The sequence below is a fragment of the Lonchura striata genome, chromosome 2, assembly GCF_050655825.1.
Source record: "Lonchura striata isolate lonStrDom1 chromosome 2, ASM5065582v1, whole genome shotgun sequence".
Lineage (NCBI taxonomy): Eukaryota > Metazoa > Chordata > Aves > Passeriformes > Estrildidae > Lonchura > Lonchura striata.
In genome coordinates this window covers 140,751,150-140,776,352 of record NC_140704.1, presented here as the reverse complement: position 1 = coordinate 140,776,352, position 25,203 = coordinate 140,751,150, and the positions used below count along the sequence as shown (strand labels likewise).

The 25,203-nt window shown below is 32.3% G+C and overlaps 1 protein-coding gene across 6 annotated transcripts in view; it reads left to right on the top strand.

Moving 5' to 3' along the window:
- Positions 1–25,203, top strand: part of CSMD3 (CUB and Sushi multiple domains 3) — a 578,243-nt gene that overhangs the window by 340,601 nt on the left and 212,439 nt on the right. For all 6 annotated transcript variants that reach the window (XM_085572460.1, XM_085572459.1, XM_085572458.1 and 3 more), the window contains 5 exons: positions 1,870–2,057; positions 4,495–4,683; positions 12,022–12,138; positions 18,928–19,143; positions 19,750–19,938. In XM_085572460.1, the coding sequence (XP_085428586.1) occupies positions 1,870–2,057; positions 4,495–4,683; positions 12,022–12,138; positions 18,928–19,143; positions 19,750–19,938 (899 nt within the window). The remainder of the gene's footprint in view (positions 1–1,869; positions 2,058–4,494; positions 4,684–12,021; positions 12,139–18,927; positions 19,144–19,749; positions 19,939–25,203) is intronic.

The following is a 25,203-nucleotide window of genomic DNA, read 5'->3' as shown; positions in this document are numbered from 1 at the left end:
CTACTGGTGAGTCCTCCAGAAGATGAGACATCACGTGGCAATTAAGACATCCAGGTCAATTTAACAATAGTGATCAATTAAGTAGTAAATGACATTGGAAGGGTCTTGAATGAATGCAGGGTGTTTCTCATTCAGTTTCCTAAAAGCCCCTACTGTTTTGTTACACCAGAGGGGAAAAAGTATGTAAATATAGCAGATATGTTGAGCAAGCATCAAGGGAAAAGATATTGAAGGAAAAACTGATATAAGCATGAGATTTATAAATTAAATTTAAATTGACCCGTTTTTGAGCTAAATGACCAAGCAAAAACATTGAACATAATGTTTCAGTTCATCTCACTTAAAAATAGTTCTTACATTTTCTTTCATGGCTGATTATTAATTTTTTTTATCTTCATATTTTTCTGCTATTAATGGTGGTACATATAGTCAAAGTAGTTTTGAGGGGATTTCCTTTATGTCTTTGGAGATTCAACTTAATTTCAACTTGACTTGAGAGGCCTGGTAGTTGCATTACATTTATAAAATCCACAGCTTTTTACACCTTCTTTTTCAAGTATGCTTTTGATGTAGGTGCTAAGAAAGCTGAGCAAGATTAAATGATCTGTTTCCAAGTTTTCTCTCTTGTTGTACAGATTTCTGTGAGGAAAAAAAAAAAAAAGAAAAGTATTGGAAAGAGCTAGTTATTGCCTAGCAGCTTTTTAGCAGGATGTGATTGTGAATTACTCGGGGAACTAAAATCCCCAAATTTTCAGTTTTCCTGCTTTTAGGATTATCCCTATTTTTCTACCACTTCAGTTCTGTAACTCCCTATTACTTTAGTTCTGTGCTCTTTTATACATTATTAAGTGGGAGCAGAATATCAATAAAAAGAAAATACATGTTTTGTAGGTTTAATTTGTCTTCTTGTGTTTTGCCAGGCTCCTTTAGATCTTTAGGCTCAGAGTCATGGGACATAAATGCTTAAATATTGTGTTTCTCAGTACATTGGCTTTACTAACACAGTTCTTTGAATGATTTCACAAAGTTGTATTAGGTGTCTAAGTAAATCAAAGTCAGAATTAAGACTATCTGAGGATCATTGTTAAATCCTGCTGTTAATTGTTGCTTTTTAATTCTGGAAAGGTTTTTCAGTAATCCATCAGAGTCCATTATAAAGCATTATGATTGATCTAAACTCTGTCATAGCATGAAAGAGATAAAGCACTGTCAAAATACCAAACAGGTGTTTGGAATTGCTGATACCATCTAAAACAAGACAGACAAGGAGATACTTAGCAGAACTATCACACTCAGCTTTTTCTTGCAAGGGAGAGCACACACACTGTATTTAAAAAGGCGTTTTGTTTTCTAGTGCTTTCTAAAAAGGATTTTTAGTTGTGGGTTTTTCTTCAAATAACTTCTGTCACTACTTTAGACTGAGTCTCAGCTGGCAGAAAGCCACTGGAGTCAAGAGTCAAGTAATTCTATCCCTGCTTATAGATGATTGTAAGGTAGGAACTCAAGAGTAGGAGCCATTGATGATACAAAGTACCTTGATATTTTTGCCAAATGCATCAACATGCCCTCCATATGATTTAATTAATTATTCAAAAAGGAAAAATAATATTATTATAAAGTAGCATATGCAAGTAATAGTAATATTTATAACAAACTGTATCTAGCTTTTCTTTCCTGCTACACAAACCAGCTAGAGAAGTTTACTTCTTATTATATAGGATAAATCATATTATTGCAATGGTATTGAAAAACGGATATGTGGAGAAAAAATATTTTCAGGAAAGGTGCATAGTTTAAAAATTATGGGTTTATTGAATTTGTTTTAACTGTGTCTTAAATGTGTGCCTCTGTGTGTTTCCACAATTCCAGATTTCAGACTGAACTCAATTATGATGTTTTGGAAGTTCATGATGGACCAAATCTATTATCTCCACTTCTGGGTTCTTACAATGGTACACAGGTCCCACAGTTTCTGTTTAGCAGTAGCAATTTCATGTACCTTCTCTTTACAACTGATAACAGTCGTTCTAACAATGGATTCAAAATACACTATGAAAGTAAGTACTTCTGTGTTGTATTATTTGATATCCCCTCCCCCTCAATGCTCACTCTATTCACATACAGATATCATCTGGGCTAAATTCCTGTTATTTGCAAATCTGAGAAAGATTTAGTAGTGTTAATCTGCAAAAGAGATGACTACTAATTTTATTTATATTTAATGTCATTCTTAAAGCTCTGTGCTTTAAGAATTAAAAGATGAGAATGAGAAGAAAATACCTTTCTTCTGGAAGCTGCTTTTATGTCTTAATATTCTTATATTTTATACAATGCATTTGTGTGAGTGTAAAATAGCATGAGATAAGGAAGATTATGAGAATCTAAGAATAAAACTGAATTAGTGTTCTGGTTGATGTATCTGCAGCTGTAACTGAAGGAATGGGAAAATGCAGTTTACATAATGACCTGAAAATCAAGAAATGGAATTGGCTAATTAGGGATTTTTAAGATTCTAAAAACCTGCCTATATGATTTTTTTTCTGGTGTAGAAATACTCTTTTGTCCTTAATATAGTCATATAAGCTATGTTGCAGAAAGTATCTGTAAGATTTCATACTTCATGAATTATTAAAACTCCTATGTTGAAATATTGTAATTCAATTTGCATTTTGTCTTTCTTAATATAACTTCTGTTGTAATAATTCTACTCATATGATAAATAATATTTTTACTATAATAATTATCTTATTTACTTAGTAAAGGTCATCAGCACATTGTTTGTACTTCTACTTGTTGGAATTGCCACCAAAAATTTCCAGATGTTCTTAATTTTTAACATTATTTTTCCCAATATTCACTATTCCTGTCCACTATAAGGATACTAAAAGTAATATGCATAGCGGAGATATTGCCAGATAAAATTTAGATTTTTTTTGAATGCCAATGAATGTTAAATTCAGGCTGTTTATTGAAAAAAAAAAAAAGTCTCTTATTATACCAAAATTATTACCTGTCCTAGCATTCACTCACAAACGTCTATTTTGTATAATCTTCTACATTATGAAAAGTGATGATTTTGTTAAGTTTTCATCCATTCTGAAGTTTGAAGGAAGGCTCTCCTAACACATCAGGAAAACTAGATTAAGACTGCCTACCAAGACGCTAAATTCGTAGAAAGACTGAATAATGTTAAATGGTAGAAATAATACTATGAGAATGTGAAGAGCAAAAAGAGGAAGTCTGCACTTATCACAAATAATAAACAGTTTCAATTAAATACAGTTGGAAAGGAAACCTGAATAAATAAATATATACTTTATAAATAAATTATTGAATTTCATTATAAAATCCTATTTTTTGTAAAATTGATCCACCCCCACAATTCTCTAAACTAGTGGAGAAAAAACGATAAATTTATACTACCAACGAGCATGGAAAAATATATATTCTTACCACTTGTACACAAAATAGACAATTTTCAGTATTTTCTTTTCAGTTTAATAGCCTCTGTTTATACCCAGAAGTCTAGTATTAATTTTATTTTTGCTTAATTCTTACTGGTTTCTCATCTTACATTATCCAGTACAATCCAATTCTGGTTTTGTTTTTGGGAACACAAATAACAATGATCAGTGGTCTCCTATTCATCATTTCTTCTCCCTTCAAATATTGTATTGAAAGCTAAAATCTTTTATATGTTCATAACCTTTATGCTAATTATATATTTCCACAATGAATTTCCTTGTAATGAAGGATTTTTTTATTCTTTCTGTGTAGGAATAAAAGGAATAACACCTATTAAAATCTTGCACTGAATACTTCTAGTAATTTACTAGCTGCAGTGTTATCTGTAGAGGGTTGGGGTTTTTTCATTATTATTTTATAATTATCATCTTTATATGAGCTTTATATATGAACATCTCACTGGGAAATAATCTAAATGTTTATTTTTTTAAGCCCACATTGAGATCCCTTTGTCAAGTCAACTTCTCTATTTTTTCTGCTATTCTTTATCTTAATGTCTCATATATCAAATAACACTAGGTATGAGTATGATTTATGTAAATAATTGATATATGTAAATATTTAAAATATAAATATCAGAAAAAATGTAAAGATTTCAGCTATGCTAGCAAACTTTGATCAGGAAAAAATAAAGGCTGAAAATCAGAATTTTAAGCGATCATCAAAGCTTTTTAATATCAGCATCAGGTACAAAATAATTTAATTTTACTAAGACGGATCCAACTAAATATCTTTTAAATTAAGGGATATTTTTTCTCTGCAACAATGGCAGGATTCAAACTGTGATCCATATTATCTTTTAATGGCAACATGGAGAAGAATAGTGTAAAGATAATTCACTGTAAATGTGAGATTATGAAGCCTTCACCTCACAACCATCACAACCAATTACTTAAATTGAAAAAAATCTATAAGTTCTTTGTTTAATTATTTTATTTTCCCTTTTGTTTTTATTTTTTTTTAATCTAGGTGTAACTGTTAATACTTATTCTTGCTTGGATCCTGGCATACCAGTGCATGGACGTCGTTATGGACATGACTTTTCTATAGGTTCCACTGTCTCATTTAGTTGTGATCCAGGTTATAGGCTCAGTCATGAGGAACCTTTACTATGTGAAAAAAATCACTGGTGGAGTCACCCACTCCCAACTTGTGATGGTAAGGATGAACAGATTTAATACAAAGTACTTTAAAATATACAAGTTTTGCCAAACTATTATTAGTCAAAATGAGTTAAATGCCAGAGCCTGTAAAACTTATATTGTTAGGAAAGAAAAAGAATAGTAAGAGGAAATAAGTGCCATATATCTCTGTGATGAGACATATGAAACAGAGAATATATAGTTATTTAATCCTGCAGATTACTGAAGGTGTGTCTATCTGGATTTATGTAACTGTGAGCTAACTGATTGCAAACTTTGTGTATATCTGGTTGTAAAGCACTTATTACAGATTAAAAATATTTGTGTTTGAGTATCAATCAATGGACATAGATTGCTGACATAAAAAACATGAAATTAATTTATTTGCACCTGACTCAAAAACATTTTCTCTTGTTTCATGATGATCACTCTGTTTAGAGCTTGTTAACAGAACTTTTCACCCTTCAATCACTGTGGGAATTTTTTAGGACCACATTATATCTGGTTATTATTCAACCAAACAAAAGTGGTCTCCACCATATCATTAAATCTGAAAAATTATCTAACATTTTCAGTCATCTCTTGTAATCTGAATTGTTCATTTTAATGCTTTCCCTGTTGGAGTTGTATCAATTATATGTACTATTAAGAAAGTAGATTGTAATGTTCATTCAGTTACATTATTTGAGACTTATTATTTGTACTTCTTAAAAGAGTTTCCCTTCTTGCAGCATGGTGCATGTTTTTGATATTCAAAATATTTTCAGGAATAATAAAATCATTTAATTCTAAGTTAGTATTTAACCAGAGAAAGTCTCCTGAGATTTTATGAGCTACAGAGCGTACATGATACTGTATTTTTTCTAATACAGTTCTTAGTGTCTCAGGACATTAATTTTGAAAGAAAGATCTGAATGAAGACTGATGAAGAAACTCATTGAATCATGTAATTTGCCATATGGAAGACTATTCATTCCCACTGCATTACTTTCTTTATAAAATAGTAGGGACTTCTTTGGCCTTAAGATTACTTAGTTAGGAAATGCCTTGAGATTTTATATTCAGGAATTTGAAGGTGTCAGTATATGATAATACTGAAAATCTGTGGTAGTGGCAAGGGACGTGAATAATCACTTTGCTGAAAATGGCCCTCTGTAGTTCTCCACACCCTTTTTCTGAAAGATTCTACGTCTCAGACAGGCTCTAGCAATGAAGAATTGCCAGGTTCCCAACATTTGCAGTCAAGGGGATAATATTTTGTTGAATAGGCCACAAAACTAGGATATGTTTTCTAATGGTGATAGGCACTAGATGCTAACCATGTAGAACAAAAAAATAAGCATACTCCCTATGAATACTGTGCTCTGTTGTGGAATAAACTTACATATTGTGATCACTTTCTTCCTAAAGATGCTGAACTAGTATGCAATTCATTAGGTAAATGAGGGATCCTTTTCTCCAGAGCACATTGCTAAATGGTGATTTTCCATTCAATAAATATGTTGTAAAGGTAAGATTGAGTACATTTATTTTAATAAATGTAATCAGTTTATGGTTGATGTAATTTTAATTTCATTGCTAAATTTCCTCTCTGGTAGAATGTTTTTTAAAACAACCCAGAGTCCTTGCACCCCAGGCAAAAACAGGCATTTGCTAAATGGGCTGTTCTTTGCATAAATTACAAGTATGGGTTTGTATTAATCATACCACTAATAAACACATCAGTCACTATTACTGTGCATTCAGAATGTTACTCTGATAGTTTCTGAAGAGCCAAGTTCTTTTTTGGTCATTCTTTTTGATAACTGCATTTCTTTTTTTATAATTACATTGTGCATTGTTGTGGAGGCAGACCATGGTAATTGTACAGATAGGTCATGGCAACTCACGAGTGGGCGTAATTTGGAGAATTGACTATAAAAGAAAAAAATTTAGACTTCTTAAAGCAAGTTCCTCCTCAAAGTAGAACATGGTGTTAACTGAAATTCTATTCTCTGAAAGAGTGTAAATGAAATTTTTCATGATGTGTTTGATCTTGCACAGATAAACGTCACAAAAAAAGAGCGAAAAATGGATGGCTACGAGCTTTGCTGAGAAAACACTGCTTGTATTGCATCTGTACCATTCCCATCTAGTAACTACATATGATTCATTTTTTACCTGTGTGTCTGGAAAGCCTTGAATTTCTTAACTCTAATCACCACCCAGTGCTTAAAACTGAAAAGACCAAGTTATACCTTAAAATGTCCTTTCTATATGAATACTAAAAGAGAATTTTGCTTTTAAGCTTTGAATATATGTGAGGAACCCTATTCTACCCATTATATTAATTACTCTAGTAATCCCATCAAAAATTAAAGGAAGATGAATGTAAAAGCTAGATATCTACTTAACAGTATAAAGTGCTATTTATTCCCTTCATCATAACATTAAATTGAATGCTAATAGATAATTCTTATTCATTATCTGAATTAAAAATATTGTCATTCCCCTGATCTTAATTTAATTAAGAAAATTAATAAATAGAATGCAAATAATTCAAACAAGATAAAAAGCCTTCAATGTTTATATTGGAAACTCCTAAAGGTCCAAAAAGAATTCACAATGACTTATGCAGTACATGAGGAACATATTCAGGGAATAATGCAGAAGTGTTATGGCCTTTCTGTTGACATCTCTGAAATAAAAGTAAGGATTCCATTAAAATACAGCTATTAAAAAACTTGCTTCAAACACTCAGTAAAGTAGAAGCCAGAACTGGAAATGGAGAGCATGTCTGGTCTATGTAGATTTAAATGAGAAGGTCAAAATGCAAGTTTATATTGTGAGTAATCTAGGCTACACTAGTTTATATTTAATTCATCTCCTGTGTAATATAACTCAAGTCCGAGGTTTATTTCTTGAAGCTGAGTATGTTAATTTGATGTCCATATACTTATTTATTTACCCCTACTGAACCGCATCCCATTTTAAGATACATATTTTCTATAATTAGAGAAGACAAATGCTGAAGTTACTTGGTCTGTGAAGCACCGTATATAAGATTCAAACTCCAATTCACTGTTTCAATAATTTTGAAGTCTATTTTATATGCCACTTTTATTATCCAATTGCACAATAAATGAAAATAATCTCAGAATTACATTTTTATTTGGAAGTTAGAGTCAATTAAACAAATTAATGTAATGAGGCCTCTGTGTGTTTTCCACACACATATATTTGTATTTAGACTTATAAATAGACAAACCTATTTCCATATAAATAGATTTTTCTTTTTTTTCTCTGCAGTCCTTTCTAAACTAGCATATGTTATTAGTCTTCTTTGATGATGCTTCAAATCTAAAGCTAATTGTTATTACTAATCAATTATAATTGTGTGTTTTCTCTTCCCATTACTTCTGAAAATCAAATAGTTTTCAATCATGAGTGCTTACAACAAACTGAACTTCTGAAAAAAAAGTTTGATTTTTTTTTCTGAAAGCTTTTCTTCTTCTTAAGAGTATTTCATATTTCCTGAGAAAATTAAGATGCATAATTTTATGTTAGCATCTGAGTTGCAGGTGGTGATCTATGGCTAGTCACATTAAAAATCTTTACATAAGAAAATAATAGGTGATGCCATTCGAAAATGTGAAAAATGCTAATTTCACAAATAAAACCATTGCCAACCAGGCTAAAAAAAGTAAAACATTTTGTTTTTTTGTTTAAGTGAAGTAGACTAAAAAAAAAATCCATATCATTACATATCCTCCAAAATCATATATTCTTACATGGCTTGCTAGCCTTCCTAAGTGAGACCTCAGGAGGGAATAAAACATAATGACAGTTTAGCAGAAGATCAAATGGGTAAAAATAGACTATTAATAAATTTAGGCTGAAAATTATAAGACTATTTCTAGTATTGTAAAATTGATTTCCTATAACAGTTTTATTGTAGCATGGTCTGAAATGGAACTTTGCTATGAATGACAAAAGTCAAGTGTTTTTATTACAATTATTAATATATTCTTGTGATGAAGCATGGCCTGCATGTCTCGCACTGAGACATGAGTAGCCCGACTAAAGATTCTGAAATTATTTGGGCCAAAAATTATTTTCAAAATATACATTGGACCATTTTCTAAGCTAGGCTTGCTTGTTGACACGTTTTTTTCGTGCTTGATCATGTTACTGAGCAAAATGAATGCAGTTGCAACAAAACAGAGTGTAAGTAATCAATCCAATATTGTTAGAATTTATTTCAGCAGAACATCTGAACCATACTCTACTATTAAATTAGGATCCTCATTAATAGTTATCCAAAACTTGCTTCTACATCATTTCTCATCACCACAGTGTATACTTCCACATACCTATCCATATTTCATACAGTCACTTTTATATTTTGTTCTCTTTACTTTTTGTTCTTTTATTCTCATTGTTGTTGTTATTTTGTGTTTTTTAGATTTTCTCTTTTTTTTTTATTCTCACTATTTGGAAAAGAGTAATGCAGGCATGTCTTGATTCAACTTCTCTGATTACATAAAAAAAATATTTAGTGTGTTAACATAATGTTCCATTTTTCACATTGGAAATCAAAAGCAGTGCTTCAGTTATTTCCTTAAGATTTCCTTAAGTATTCATTCCACTTTTACTCTTTCCTAGCTTCCATCTTGTTATAATCAGATAAAATGAAAGAAAGGTAGAATTTGGAAATAAATGTGCTTATCATTTGCTGTTCTTATTTTTATGTGCACCTGTTTTCCTTTGCACTCTGAAAAACTGTCAGATACTAGTAGTGATATTACTTGCTTGGGCTGTTAGCCATCTTATCAGGGCCAGTTGCAGATCCACTATTTCAGATTTGTCAGCTTGGCTTTATTTTCTAAAAGGCTGCTCCCTTGATGCCTTTTTCTGCCATCTGCTAGCCTTCATAGAGTTACACTGAAGGCCTGATGACATGCCATAGATGTTTTGTCACTATTTGCATTCCTGAAATGTTTTCCAAACACCCCCTATAAAATGTATTATTTGGTCTATAGCCCATGATTATAAAAACTGACTGTATTTTTTATTTAATGGATGAAGTAGATAGTTACCATCAGGAGCTCCAATAATACGATGCCACAGCCTTGGCTATATTTTGCTAATGTGTAAATATAGCAAGATCAGATGATAAGGTGGCAGCATTTGCCTTCACTGTCTCTTTATCAGAGAAGTGAGGAGGAAAATTAATATGGAAGGAGGTTATTTGCCTGTGGCAACACTGGAGAGATTGGGCAAATGTAGTCCTAGAATGTCTTATTTCAGCCTGTGGTACTGGATTTGCAAATTTCCATCTTACAATTAGGCCAACAAAGGCTAGAAAGTTGGCAGGAGAAATAGCACAATGAGGCTATCCAGGCAAGTAAGCATGTTTAAAACAGAAATATTGTTAGAATGACCAAACAAATTTTTGCTAGGCAAGGTAGGGCAGACTTCATGCTAGGATGCAGGATGAAATTCCATTTCTGATTCATAAAAAAAAAAGTCTTATTAAATGTATACTTTTAGTGCCCTGAACATAGTGATGATATGCAGTGGCATAACTGCATTATGAAAAATAATTGATCTTTATGAAAACATTCCATAGTGCTACTGAAATGTCTGGAAAATGCATGTATTTCATTGACACAAATGTCTGCTTAGGTACAGGGTGAGATTGAAGGTATGTTCTGGATATTCTCTTAATTCCCTGTCCATTCTGTCCTCAAATCAGTTATGAATTTACATTTACAAGCAGAAATTTGTGAAAATCCATATATTCGTTCTCAAATATATAACATTAACAACAAAGGCATAATGAGTAGAACTTCAACCATTTACTCCATCAAAATGTAGCAGAAAATACCATAAACAGCATAAATATCAAGATATAGCAGAAGAAACAGCATGATGAAGCAAATTACTGATGAAGCATGTTCTGAAAGGCCAAACTTCTCCCCCCTTTACGAGTCACGCTGTTGAGTGCTACTGATGTTACAGGAGGGGTGGGAGCAGGTTAAACCAGAGCAGGTGGGACAGCATCTCTTAGAAAGGGGCAGTGCTCCTCCAGCCTTTGACAGGCATTGCTCCTCCAGCCTTCTCTCACCCTCATTGCTGTGGCAGCAGGTGGGAAGCACAGACATGAGCAAGAAATAATTGAGTGACTGCTTATAGAACAAGAAGAGGATTGATATTTGTATCAGCTGGAGTTACAGACAAATAGCTGCCATTTACATCTCTCCAAAAGTGCCTTTGAAGACCTTTAACATCTCCTAAAATTAAGAGAAGAATTTATGTTTATTACTTTGGAAGGACTGCTCTTATGGAGAGCTGCAATCAACTACTGGAATGGTCTAGATTATTTGACTTGTAATTGGTGACAATAGTTCACTGTTTTTGTTCTAAAATATTTCTGCAAAATAATTTTGGTAATGCATATAATGAGGCTAAGTAAAATAAAAGGAATAGATGCTTTTAACCTTGAGAAAAAAAAAAAATAGAACTACTAATTTGTTTTATAATGTATGCCCTTCTGAGATAACCTATATTCAGAGAACTCTGATGCAATAACTTGGTACTGAATTTTAATAACTGTTATTGATATATGATAATTCTAAAATGCAAGACTCTTACCTTACTAAAAATTACTTGATTAATGTTGTATTTCAAAAACCCTGGAACAGAAAATCATCAAGCTGTACATTTTTGCCAGTGTTTTAATGACTGAATTTTTGTATTTTGCATTAATTCAGGCTCTAATTTAATTTTTGTATAGCTCAATTACCTATTACTTTTATAAAGTTGCTAACGAAACTATAGAATGCTTCTTCTTATATTGAAATCTGTCATTAGCACTATCAAAGATATAAACACATAACCAATTATAATAATTGTATTCAGGAAACCATGTCAACCTTCCTTGCACAAACCTTCCTTGTACAAATCTTTTAAATAAATAATTCTTCAACAGCCAAGATCCACCATGTTGACTCTCCAGTCTTGGCTTCTGTTTAAGTGATATTTTTTGGTTCTCTATCATCTGCCTTCATCTCTCTGCTGAACTTAACAATTTTCACAGACGCTCCAGAAACCTAAAAACAACAGCTAATGAAACCTGATTTTGATTTTCTTATGCATATTAAACACAAATTAATTAATCATTTATTGCATTTCTTTTTTGTATGAAAATGGTCTGTAGTCATATCTGAAAACGCTACATCATTTGAGTATCTACTTTTAAGTAATTTTAAAGGCAGAAATTTTTAGGTTTTTTTTTTCACATTTTCTCTTATCTGTGTTTTCTATTATTTATATTATTATTTTTTATTGTTGTTATTTTCTTTGTTTCTAGCTTTATGTGGTGGAGATGTTAGAGGACCTAGTGGAACAATTTTATCCCCAGGTTATCCTGATCTATATCCAAATTCACTGAATTGCACATGGACTGTGGATGTTACCCATGGAAAAGGTAAATGAATCCTTTTCTCTTTTTCCACCTTTTTTTTTTTTCTTTTTTTTTTTAATATATATATATAAATCCAGTATTCTCTTCTCTAGAAGGAGAGCTAGGTTAGCACCAAAGCACTTGGATTTGCACTGCTGATTTTAGGATTTGTTTAATTTTCTTGTAGTAATTCCTAAAATTCCAGAAGTGGACTAGGCCCTTATATTTCCCACAGAATGAAAAGACAGTGAGAAACAATTATATAATGGCTGATCATAGAAGCTGAAGGGCAAAAGGCTTTTAAGGAAGAGGTGGTTATTTCTTGAAGTTAGATTTCAGGAAAAAGATGTAAAACTCATTTTAACTCTTCTCTGAGAGGTTAAATAATGCTTAGGACACAAATGGAAGCTGGTATTTCCAGGTAGCAAAGTTCCCAAAAAATAATGTGTCCTAGTTGCCTTCAAATAAAGGTTTTGGTACTAGATGAGCTGGATCATACTTTTAGGTTTTTGTTGGTATTTTTTATTAAATATGAGAGTGACTCTTGTACTATGGGTGGAAAGAGCTAGAGAGGTGTAATAAAAAGTTAAGGAAAGGAGATAGATGTCATAAGAGAAATTGAATACAAAGACAATAAGCTGGTAAGAACACAAAAAGGACAAATATTGTAACACTGGAAAGTACAGAAAAATAAATGAAAGGGAGAAGGAAGGCAAGTTCAATTCTGAATTTCATCAATGTTCTCTGTTAGGGCATGAAAAATGTGACAAAGTATGCTGATGATGTATTCCTCTAAGAAAGAGTTATTGATAACATAAAAATAAGACTTCAGATTCAGGGAATTGTGCTGATCTGTGATCCCCTTATTCTATTTTGTACAAATAGCGTGATAGTTTCTCATCTAGATGTTAAATCACTCTAACGTTTTCCCATTTAAAACTCCTTAAAGCATTAAAGTGGCAAAGAGTGTCTCAAAATTATTGCTCCAGCTCTTCCATAGTCTCACTTATTACCAAGTGATGCCTTTGTGTCAATGTAATTTGATTCTAAATATCCACAGTGAAAAAGCCTCCTGAACCTAGTGATGCTACATCACATGCTACATTTGCCTTTGTTACCTCCAGGTATGATACATGGCTTTTAGAGTTGTGGGAATATAAGGGACTGTGTACCTTTTGTTCTTCTGGATAAGCAAGAAAGACTAACAGAAAGTGTAAAGAAACTGTTAGACCTGTAGTCATTTATCTTGCACTCTGAAATGTCATTGGATAACAGCACAAGCTTTATAATCTGAGAATTGAAGGCAAGTAACAGAGATGGATAAGGGTTTAGTAATATATGACAGAAAATTATGCTAATTCTCCAGTAAAAAATAGGTCAGATTAAGCTAAAGTTTTCAGGATTTTTGAAAGACATTTTATTAACACTTTAATTTCTCTTAAATTAAAAATAAGAGTATGAAGAAAAGTACTTCGGAGTTTTGGGAAGTTTTGGGGTTTTTTTTGTAATTTTCTTTCTCTTCTTAGAAAATGAAGTACCTTTTTTGTGATTTACCTTTTTCTTAAAACTTAGCTAGAGAAGTACTTAAAAGTTGGGATAAATAAAAGCTGAAACTTTTGATGTTATAATATTTTACATGAACCTGTTGAGAAAATCCACCATATATAATGAGACTCCTGAGCAAATAAATTTGCAGAAATAAAATATACAGGGGAAGACATAATAGTACAAATATGGATATTTGTAAGCACAGATACACTGATACATATATACACCCATATTTATAGACTCACATTCTTGCTTGATTCTATGTCATGCAATGTTGCAGTCTTGGGGCAAGGTAGCTGGAAAGCTGCTCAGCAGAGAAAGACCTGAGGGTGCTGGCTGACAGCTGCTGAACCTGATCCAGCAGTGAGCCCAGGTGGCCAAGAAGGCCAAAGGCATCCTGGCCTGGATCAGAAATGGTGTGGCCAGCAGGACCAGGGCAGGGATTGTATCTCTGTACTCAGCACTGGTGGTCCTGTGTCCAGTTCTAGGAACTTCAGTACAAGAAAGACATCAAGGTTCTGGAGCATGTCCAAAGATTGGCCATTAGGAGAAAATTTCTTCATGGAAGGAGTTATCAGTCATGGAAACAGGCTGCCCAGGGAAGTGTCATCCCTGGAGCTATTTAAAAAAAATGTTGATGTGGCACTTAAGGACATGGTTTAGTGGTGGACTTGGTAGTGTTGGATTAGTGGTTGGACTCAATGATTTTAGAGGTCTTATCCAAACTAAATGACCTATGATTCTGTAATTTTTATATTGTTGTATGGAAATGTTATTTAGAAAAAACATTAAGCATGAATGCAATGTCACAATTTGACTTGCTGCTCAAAGAGCTGCTGGAAAAAACTGTACAGTGGGTATTTGCTCTGGGTAGGAAATAGTGTGTGAAATCCTCATACTTTATACTTGTTGGCAAAAGGATATTAATTCTTTAAGCTCTTCCTGTTGTACTGCATGAGGAAGATAGCTGTCCTTTTATGATAAGAAGTCACAGGCTTACTTAATTTAAATTTCTAACAGTTAAGTTCTATGTTGCAGTGAACTAGTCAATTAGGACACTTCTGTATTTAATGGAAAAATGCATATATCTGCAGGATATGAGTCATTACACCCTGAAAAGATATCTAAAGCAGATGGAATGAACTATCCTCTGAAGGTACCTGTTCATCTCCATCCATCATATAATGTCCAGTGAGTTAATATAGACCCCAAATGAAGTGTCTATGGGGAGACTGAGTGACTAAGGTTTACATAGTTACCATTTAGAAAAATTAATACCATACATATAAATAGGTTATTTTAATGAGAGGGAGAAATAAACTTTGTTCTGGATATCTAATTTTCTGCTCTATTTCATGGCTAGTATAATTTCAACTTCAGAAACCCAAGGAGTATCTTCTATTGGCTACTAACTCATGAGATGGTTTTAACTTTAGACTATTTGGGTCTTTTTTCTACAAAGTTTTGTAGTTTTGTGTCAGACTGCCAAGAAAAAGTATATAACCTGTAGCTCCAGAATGCTGTGAGGCACTTTCTAATACACACATTTTTATGTTTCAACTTTATACAGCTATTAAATAATAATAGGTAATTAAATGAATAGGTTTTGTTATGATATATATTTTATGTCTGTATATGTTGAATTGCTATGAAAAACAGTTTCTGTGTTTGTATACAATGTTTTAAATAACAATATTGAAATATAAATAGATGAGGTTTTAATTTTTCTCTTCAAGTCTATCTAAACTTTTAGAATTAATTTTTAAATTTGTGTTCTTGTAGACCAGCATTATGATTCTTGAGTGTCTATTACAGCTTGATATTATTTTCTTTCATTTTTTTTATTTATTAACTAGAGAATTGAACATTTATCTTAAATATAATTAATATGTCTATTAATTACTATTATGAAGAGAAAAGGAAGTTTTGACAGTAATTATTGCACTTTGTGACTAAAATGCAATTTAAATATATGGAGAAATGAAATTTGTGGACTATCAGTGGTCTGTTTTAAAAGATCTATTATGAGATCAGTTAATTAACCTGTCCCCCAACAGTCTGATTGTAACACTGAAAAGAAACATTTTACAGTGGGATGTCTTCCTATCTTCATTTCAGATTTTAAATATTCCCCTTATGAAGAAAGGCACATATGAGGTAGAATGAGAAGGAATCTATCTGAACATATCTTTTAAAATTCTTCCCTGGAGAAGACACAATCTGTCACACAGCACTTATTAATGTGATTAGAATATTTTCTGAAGAAAACCAAATTGTACAGCTACTGCTATAATGTACCTTGGGGTTTTGCTAAGAAATGTCATGGCAATCTGCAAAATTGATTGAAACATTCCCTTGAGTTAAACCTTGAGTGTGATATTTGAACAATATTCAGTGAAACTCAACTATGATTCACAGGAATTGCATTATTTTGGGTTACTACGGTAAAATTTTCTTAGGCATTTCTGATTTTGTTGTTTCAGTATGCATGCATGCATATAAAGGTCCAAAATTATTTTGGAGTGCAGTAAATGCAAAAAATATGAGCTGAAATTCAGTCTTATTTTGTATATATATCACATGGGTTTTTTTAAGACCTCTTTTCATGTGAAATCAACACATCTAATATTAACTAAGTTTAAAAAAAAACACAGACATTTAAAAATTTATTAATTCCAAAGCTAAATTTATATACATTAGTTCAAAAGATATGCAACTCAATCTCAATTCCAGAATTCTATGCGTGATTTTTGCCAATTTATTTTCACACAAGCTGGGAGAATAAATAGGATGATCAAAATAGATTAATGGCTTTGTTCATGTAATTAGTAAATTTAGAACTTTTAAAAGCCAGAATAAATTTTTTGGATTATTTATTTTTACCAGAAGCATAAAATAAAATCTCATCCAGCAATTTCTATATCAGTGCTACTAAGTAATAATGTATTTTTCTGCGTTCAGAGGGAGTATGTGATGTGCGTGTAGTTTTAAGAAGAGAAGGAGGTATCTACTTGAAAAAGCTGAATGGTTCTCCAGTTTCTTTAAATGGAAGTAAAAGATAGAGGTCTCCAAGATCCAAGGTTTTCCTCTGACTGCTCCCATCTGTATGTCCAGCTGATGGCAAGACTAAGCATGCATCCCAAAGATGGCACTATGTACAGCTGTTCTCACAGATTAACAAGGATAGAGGCAAATGTCTTATTGGCCAATATAGAAACACCAGCAGCACTGAAACAGACATGAACACCACAGGCAACCAAATCCTATCTTTCCATCCAGGCTGGGGGGAAAAGGAGCCTGTTAGAAGTGACAGTCACACCTGCACATGCATGTTCATCCCCCCAGCCTTCCGTATTCTGACCCAGGAGCTGGACTCCAGATTCTACTCCTGCTAGGTTCTGCCTGGTCTGTGACCAATGGCCCTTTTTCCAGCTGTCCTCTGATCTCATCCTGCTCCCCAGACAGTCCAAGCTAATGTTCACTAGTGGTCACCCGTGTGCTCACTCTCTGGACAGAAGAGACATTTGCACGCTAGTCAGGAGTAGAGTTTTAATATAATAGATGACAGGTTGCACTGGTTAGATGCAGGGATTAGAAAACCTTAACTCTCTCTTCTGACACTTCTTTCACTCTTACCTAGCATGATCCCTTCCCTTATCTTCCTTTGGCCCAAAACATCTCACCAAAGTTTTATGGTTTCCAACTACCAGATTTTAAAAAAATCTCATCTTCAGTTTTACTTAATCTCACAAATTCTCTCAAGTACTTGGGTAAATTTCTAATTTTCATGAGACCCAAGATAAAATTTTTTTCCCCCATTATTATCAATTACTGAGATGTAACTGCTTTAAGATTACAGTAATACATTTAATTTACCATCAGACAGGAACAAGTACCTCCACTTAATCCTGCTCATTAAAGCTTATGTGTGTGTGTGTACCATTAATTACTTCTCTCATTTCCTGTCTTTGCTTTCCTGCATTGAAAAGTCCTTTACCAGGTTCATAAGTGTCTTTGCATTCCAGATACCCATACAAGCTGTATTTCTTAGGTGTGATTGAGTTGCATTAATATGAATGTTTAATGCTATTCAGGCAACCTTAGAAATATGATAAAAATAAACAAACAGAAAACAGTAAAAGACAAGTATACTGGCAACTTCTAAAGCTGCATGTGAGGTCTAGAAATGGTAACCTACATCATCTCAAGGGGCACTATATTTCTTTATTTAGAAAGCTTAGCCAGAGTATATCTAGCTTGGATTTTATTACCCTGTTTGGGAAATTCAGAGCTGGTGGTGCAGGAGTAGGGTGAGTGGTGCAGTGTTTGGTCTGCAGGAAGGGGAACTATTTTTTGCTTTTTGATTAAATTATGTTTACTATAAAAATATCTATTGGCCATGAGAGTACCTAAAGTCATTACTATTCATCTGCTATGTTAATTTGCAATCACATTTATGGATCATCCTAAGCACATCAATGGATATATTTGAAAAGACTGAAAAATTGGTATATAACTTACATGATAAAGCTGAAAACAGTATTACATTAGAGGTATCTGTAATCACTTAAGCTAGATAATGCATTCTTCTGTTTATTTTTCTTGGCTTTCTGTCCATTCTGCCAAAAGATCATGCTCTAATCCTTAGTTAAAAATGCAGAAGTGATTTAATTGTCTGTCTTGATCTTTAAGTCTTTTTATTGCTACTGTGTTCCAGGAGGTATCTTCCTTTCTAGATGTGTGATTTATGTATGATGTTTCGCAAAAAAAATTGTACTGTTGATCTATGTCATGTCTTATTAAGAGACCTCACCTTTTCTGGGAGGAACTGGTTATTATGTGTCATTAGAATTTAATATCATATATATTATAATATTTTATTTTACTGTGCTACTCAAGGATACTGGTGATTGTAAGACATAGGGCTTATCTTTTTTATTATGCCATTAACTGTTTGTAGTTTTTAATAAACATAGTATGTAATTGGATTTTACAGAAACATGGAAGCATCTATCCTTAAATTCTATAAATCAGATGTCCATATTTTACAGCTAAAGGCAAAAGTTAAATATGGTGTCAAAACAAAACCTACTGCCAAGATATTTTAATTCCAAAATCAAGACAGATACTAATTTTTAGAAAAAATTGGATTATTTTTATTTTCCAAATGATGATTCATAATGCAATGCATGAATTGTAACCTTGGCTTAGTTACATGGATGTTAATAGGGTGACATGCAAACATAATTCTATTTTTTCTAATAGGTGTGCAATTCACCTTCTACACATTTCATTTGGAGGATCATCATGACTACTTACTAATAACAGAGAATGGCAGTTTCACACAGCCATTGGCACGTCTGACAGGATCAGAGCTTCCTTCACCAATCAATGCTGGTCTCTATGGAAATTTCAGAGCTCAGTTGCGGTTTATTTCAGATTTTTCAATATCATATGAAGGATTTAACATTTCTTTCTCTGGTAAGGAAATACCTGTAATATCTGGCTCCTGAAAAAGTTGCTGGTTTGGGTTTTTTTTCTGTATGCTATATAAAGAAAAAAATAATTGAATTTATTTTGATGAATATATATATTGAAAAATGAGATATTTTTTTCCTAAGAACAGTAATTTCAAATCAAGTGCCTCTTGCCTCTGTAAAGGATACATTTGTGCTACATGATAAATAAGATGGCAGTAACTATAAGACATATTTTCAAGTGAGGGAGGAAACAGAATTAGTCTAATTTCAGTTACTGAAATTCTATATGAGCTGAAGTGTCAACTACTTAGTTTTTGTTGTGCCATTTTTAAATTTTATTTTATTTAATGGAGTCGTTTATACTACTTACAAGAATGATAAATCATGTGGTGTCATGCATCTTTAAAACATTGTGAATGCATTTATTTGCCTTACTTTCAATATAATCTAATTATCAGTTTAACATTTGCACAATAATTTTGTTTTAAAATCTGATGCCTGTATTTATATTTAGGTGGAAATATACAGAAATTACTAGACTGCAAGATTACATATATGACTGGTAGAGAATGTGTTCTCATAAAAGACGACTTGTTTCTGTTGCCAGAGTATAATCTTGAACCTTGTGAAGATCCTGGGATCCCACAATTTGGTAGCAGAATAGGATTTAATTTTGGTGTTGGAGATATTCTGACATTCTCCTGTTCATCTGGATATCGTTTAGAAGGAGCTTCAGAGGTTATTTGTCTTGGTGGTGGACGACGAGTATGGAGTGCACCTCTGCCAAGGTGTGTGGGTACGTGGTCAGCTGCTTTCATTTGCTTGTATGTGTAGTCATTGTCCATGGACTTGCAGATTTGGAGCATGGAAAAGCATGGTAATACACCTCTTTTTAATGTACTCTCCTATTTTCCATATCTCCTTAGTAAATATTTTAAACCTTTTAAAAATATAGTTAGTATTTTAAGTGAACTTCATAGTCTATACTTGAAAGCAATTCCAACTGAGGACACAATGCTTACTCTTCTTATTTGGATTAATAGGTTATGAAAACTGCATATAATTTAAATCAGCATTTATCAGTTCAGGTGTCAGGTAATTGATTTTTTTTTTTGGTCAATGCAAGCTTCCAAGTGATACCTGCATTATAAAATTGTAGTTAGATCACTTAGACCATATTTCTTTCATAAAACTAGGTCCACTTATAGGTTTACAGTCAACCTGGACATCCTGTGTAAGAACCATATCCTCAGAATATCCTTAGAACATCTATTCTTGTTTTTAAATTATAGCTAAGGTAATTCAGAAGAAACACTTTCTGATGATTCCTACCTAACACTCTTCATTCACTGTAGAGGTAGCCTATATATGTAGATTTGACTAGAAATTTAGCTTTAAATGGCTAAAGAATGTTGATTGAGCTGAATGCTTCCTAAATTATTTGGTTATCAGTCCAGTTGAGAACTGTTAAAACAATAAGGTTTCACTTTTTGATTAAATTATAAGGTCTCTAAAAAGTAGGATAGTTGCTAAAGTGTCTGCATTTTTACTTAAGGTATATATTGCTGAAATTTATTAAAGAGGATGGAAAGGTTTATACATGAAAACGTCTGCCTCAGTGCACATTTACAGTATTTTTTCATACTAAATTTTATGTTAGTAGAACAGAAATGTCTTTCAGATGATGATTGCATAGTAACTATGGATTGATTATGTGTTTTCTCTTATTTGTTGTTAACAAATTAACATTTTGATTTTGTTTGTTGTTGATACAGGTTCAACAGGTACAGATTTGTTGAACCTGTATCAACATTTTTAGGTTCAAACCACTCCTATGTTTACCTCAGCATAAGGAAAATTATGAATTTAGCTTATGCATTAGCAATAAGCTATAAATATAGAAGAGATAGTTTAGAAGCTGAGTCAGATCAATGGATGAATAGAAGTTCTTTTCGTGTTGAGGTTGATGAATTTTTAAGAATAACAATGAATGCATGCACAGTCAAGAAGATAGGTTAAATTTCAGTAATAAATTTCAGGAATGGTTAATAAAAAAGAATTAGTTAATTATCAACAAAAAAAAATCTTTCACAGCAGCATAAATGTAAAAAAAATCCTATATAGCTTTCATGACAGAAAAATTATGTTTATGTTTGTTTGTTGGGGGAAAAGAGAAAAGCTGTAATAGAAGGAATAAATTATATTCTAGTCAACATGTTTTCTCCTTACTTTTGAAAATGAAAGATAGGCTCAACTAGAACACCTTTATTAGCCATTTTCACTCCTTAAGCATCTAGTCTTTGTCAGTCTTGTGCTTAATTTATGTGTCATAAGACAAGAGTAGAAATTCCTGTCAACCACTTATATTGGACTCAGAATTTATGTGTTAGTACTGTTGCTCATGTTTGGAATTTTTTGTCAATATGACTAATGACAGAATGTTTCTGATGCAACATGCACTTTCACATACAAGCAATATCAGTTGGGAAGTAACCACTGCTCATAATATTTATGTTCAAATTGTCAACACAAGAATAAAATGCAAGGAAGACAAATAAAGTAGAAGAAGTTTGGTGGAAGGCCAGGCATCCCTGTCTGGATACAACAAAGGCTAATGTGTTGGGTTTTGAAACAGAGTAGTCAGTCATAATAAATTCTAAACCAAATAATTTGCCAAAAAATTAGCAGCTGTCTCCTTTTCTTATTTAGAAGATGGATAAATATTTGTAATTTATTAATTCATGTTATTATTCAATCTGTAAAAATAGTATTTAAAAAAAAAGACTTAAGAAATGAAATTTTGAAATTAGGAATTATTAAATAAGAAACTAATGTTCAAATAGCAAACAAATACATTTTTATTGAATTTTTAAGGCTGAATTTCTCAAATGATGGTGTCTTTATTCAGTAGGGCTTGATGTTGTGCTGAAACAATTTTTATAATAATATTTTTCTAAAAAATCATAAAGATTTCCCATTTTTCTGTTCACAATATGATGTAGCACTTCTTGGGATAAATGTCTGTAGTCACTCATGGGGCGAGCATAGCTAGGAGCTGAAGCAGCATGGTAGCCAAAACATTGGTGTGTTATCTACTCTGTGTTGGCTAACAAAACTAAAACACAGTATGAGTTACTGCAAAGTAACTGCCACACAGCCAACTGAACAAGCTGTTAATAAATGAGTGTATCTAATGATGACAGAAGGGTGTATCTAATGATGACAGAAGAAAAAGGCCATAATCTTTAAATTGCTTGTTTTGAACTTTTCCATCAACAGTGAAAAAAATCTCTTTTTGACTCTAAATAATACATTCTTTTAAAAAAAACTCCTACAGTAAGTACGAATGTATGTTCACTTTTGACTTTATAAAAAGCAAAATCTAAGCTCTGAGTTGTCCTAAGCAATCAACATTTTCTTCAATATTCTAGGGGTTTGTCTCCAGCTAGTAATACAGAGGAGAGAAATTGTCTTTAATTTGTGAATATGGAGCTACTTTCATGGGATGTAGTGCCTCTGAAATGTTCTGATGCATTTGGAGGTCAGACATCTTTGCCTAGTTCTCTTTATAATTTTCAATGCCATAGAGAGTTTACAAGAATTTTCCTGTAACTGTGTTACAGATAGGAAAAAAACAAGAGCAATTATTATTGCTTTAAACATAAAAATAATGGCATAGATAAAATTAAACTTTTCTTATAATCAATAATAGAATGAAGATAATTAAAGATCTTTTAGACCATTGTCATTCCTTAGTTTCATTATTTATTTTTATGCTATACTCAAGTAATAACCAAATGCAGTGTTCATATTCAGCACACATATTTCTTTCTTAGAATTGCTTTTATTTTCAGTGAAATGTGGAAAATTGTTTCTATTATACAAGGATTTATTATGTCTTTTTTTTCTTTCACCTGCCCTTTTCCAGTTTGTCTTTTCATTCCTAATAAGGCTATTCAATAGCCAAATTTTATTACCTTTCATTATAACTGTCATGTTTGAATTTACAGACCCTAATTGTTTCTATGTCTGTGTGAAACAATCTGTGTCTTAGCTTCCCAACATTGTCAAGTCTTTTCCTTTGGCTTTCTTAGGACCAAACAGTTTTTTTCCAGACTGCTAAACTTTTACTGGAAGACAATGACTATAAAATTTTTTTCTCCTCTGCTACTTTCACTTTTTCAGTTCATTCTTCTCAGTAGGTCCTAAACAGTCTCTGATTCCGGACTTACAGATTTCTAAGGACCTATGCCCCTTGAAATTATAAAAAGCAGACAAAAAAACCATAAAATATTTATAGACAAACTCATTAACTTCTGTCATGTTGCATACTTTTCAGATAATATTGTACATTATTTTTTTCCATCAGAGATTTTTTGCCAAGGTGTTCACTGATGCAGCTTCTTTGCCAAGCTTTAGTTAAGGTGCTTTTCAAAGATCACCAAGAATAGACATGTCAGAAATGTCTGAAAGGTTATATTGTATGAAAGAAAAAATAATTTCAGCATTGACTGGATATGCATAAATATGGAACCAAGGAAAGGAAGGTGCTACCACAGATACATCTGTAGTAAGTTCCCTTATTAGCAGAACCATTAGTTACCCTCTGTGCATCTTATTCTATATCCCATTAATCTTACTCCATCTACATAGATCTATCCATTTCTATGCATACAAAACATTAAAGATAAAGATTGCTTTTAATATAGTTTATATTTTTGCTTCCAAAAAATGTCCTTTTGCTAGTTTTGAAATTTCTTTTAATATGTGGAATGTTTGGGCAGCATGAATTCTATGTTTAAGAATTGTGATAGCCACTTGTAAATGTCATTGTTTCATCTTAGAACAAATTAATCCTAAACTTTCTTCTGTTCATTAGAAGTAATTCTATTCCCTTAAATATTTCTTCTGTCAGATGTGAAAATGTTATATGTCTATTATTTTCTTCAGGGATAGGATTCCTGTAAAAAGCAAAAGACAGTCATTGAGGTCTCACAATATGTTAGTATAATAGCATTATGATGTGATAAGACATTTTTAAATATTTATATACTTTTAGATTTTTCATCAAGTTTTAACTGTTTTAACTGTTCCTGTTTCTGATGTGGATGTTTTTGCTAAGTTCCAACAGTTCTAGCACTTCCGGAGTTATTTTGTGGAGGGCTTTCTTTGGTTGTTCATGTTTTTGCGATAATTTTGTTAGTGTTGGGGTTTTTTGTCTGAATATTAAATACTTTAAAAGAAAATCAGGAACAATGGTAATTTAAATGCTTTTAATATAGAGTGTGGGTTTTTAAATACAATTTGCCTTGTTAACATTAATTCAAAAGCTCATTTGTCATGCTATTTCTTTGTCCTCCTTTGATTGATTGCAATGCAGGAGAATATTATTTAATGTATATGGGACTCCTACCCATTCTTGTCAGCCGGAGTGATCAGTTATGAAAAATAACATTAATAATGTAAATAATTCTTTCTAAGAAAGATTTCTTTTGTATTTGGCCATTGGCCATTTGGCCATTGATGTAGAAATATCTTTTTGTAAAATTATTTTTGGGTCATAAATGCAGGATCTTTCCAGATATAGAAATAATATTTTTCATTATAAAATAAATAATGTAGTCATAAACCAGCAAAAGTATAATGAAAATAAATTTAATACACAAACAACCACATGAACCTTTTGATGTTCAGATCAAATAAGAAGTAGATTGCAGATACGTAATAAGAAATTTCTGTTAATCATTTTTGTCTGTATGAAAGGAAGTCTTGTAGTTTGGAACAAGGTAAAATAAAAGGAAACCCCACTATTGTTACTGATTGAAGAAGACAATGTTCTTTTCATTTTTTTTATCAGCATAGGGTTCCCTGTATTTAACCTGTCAGAATATGAAAACTGCCTGGAAACTTGTGATAACCTAATGACTCATGCTATTCACAGGAAAAAAGCTTTAGCAACAACTTAATCCTTTCAGAACTTTTGTGCTATTGTCTGTTTTGCTGCTGTTTTGACAAGAAACTATTTTCTGGTTTCTGACAGCCTTCAGTTGAAGAGGTAGAA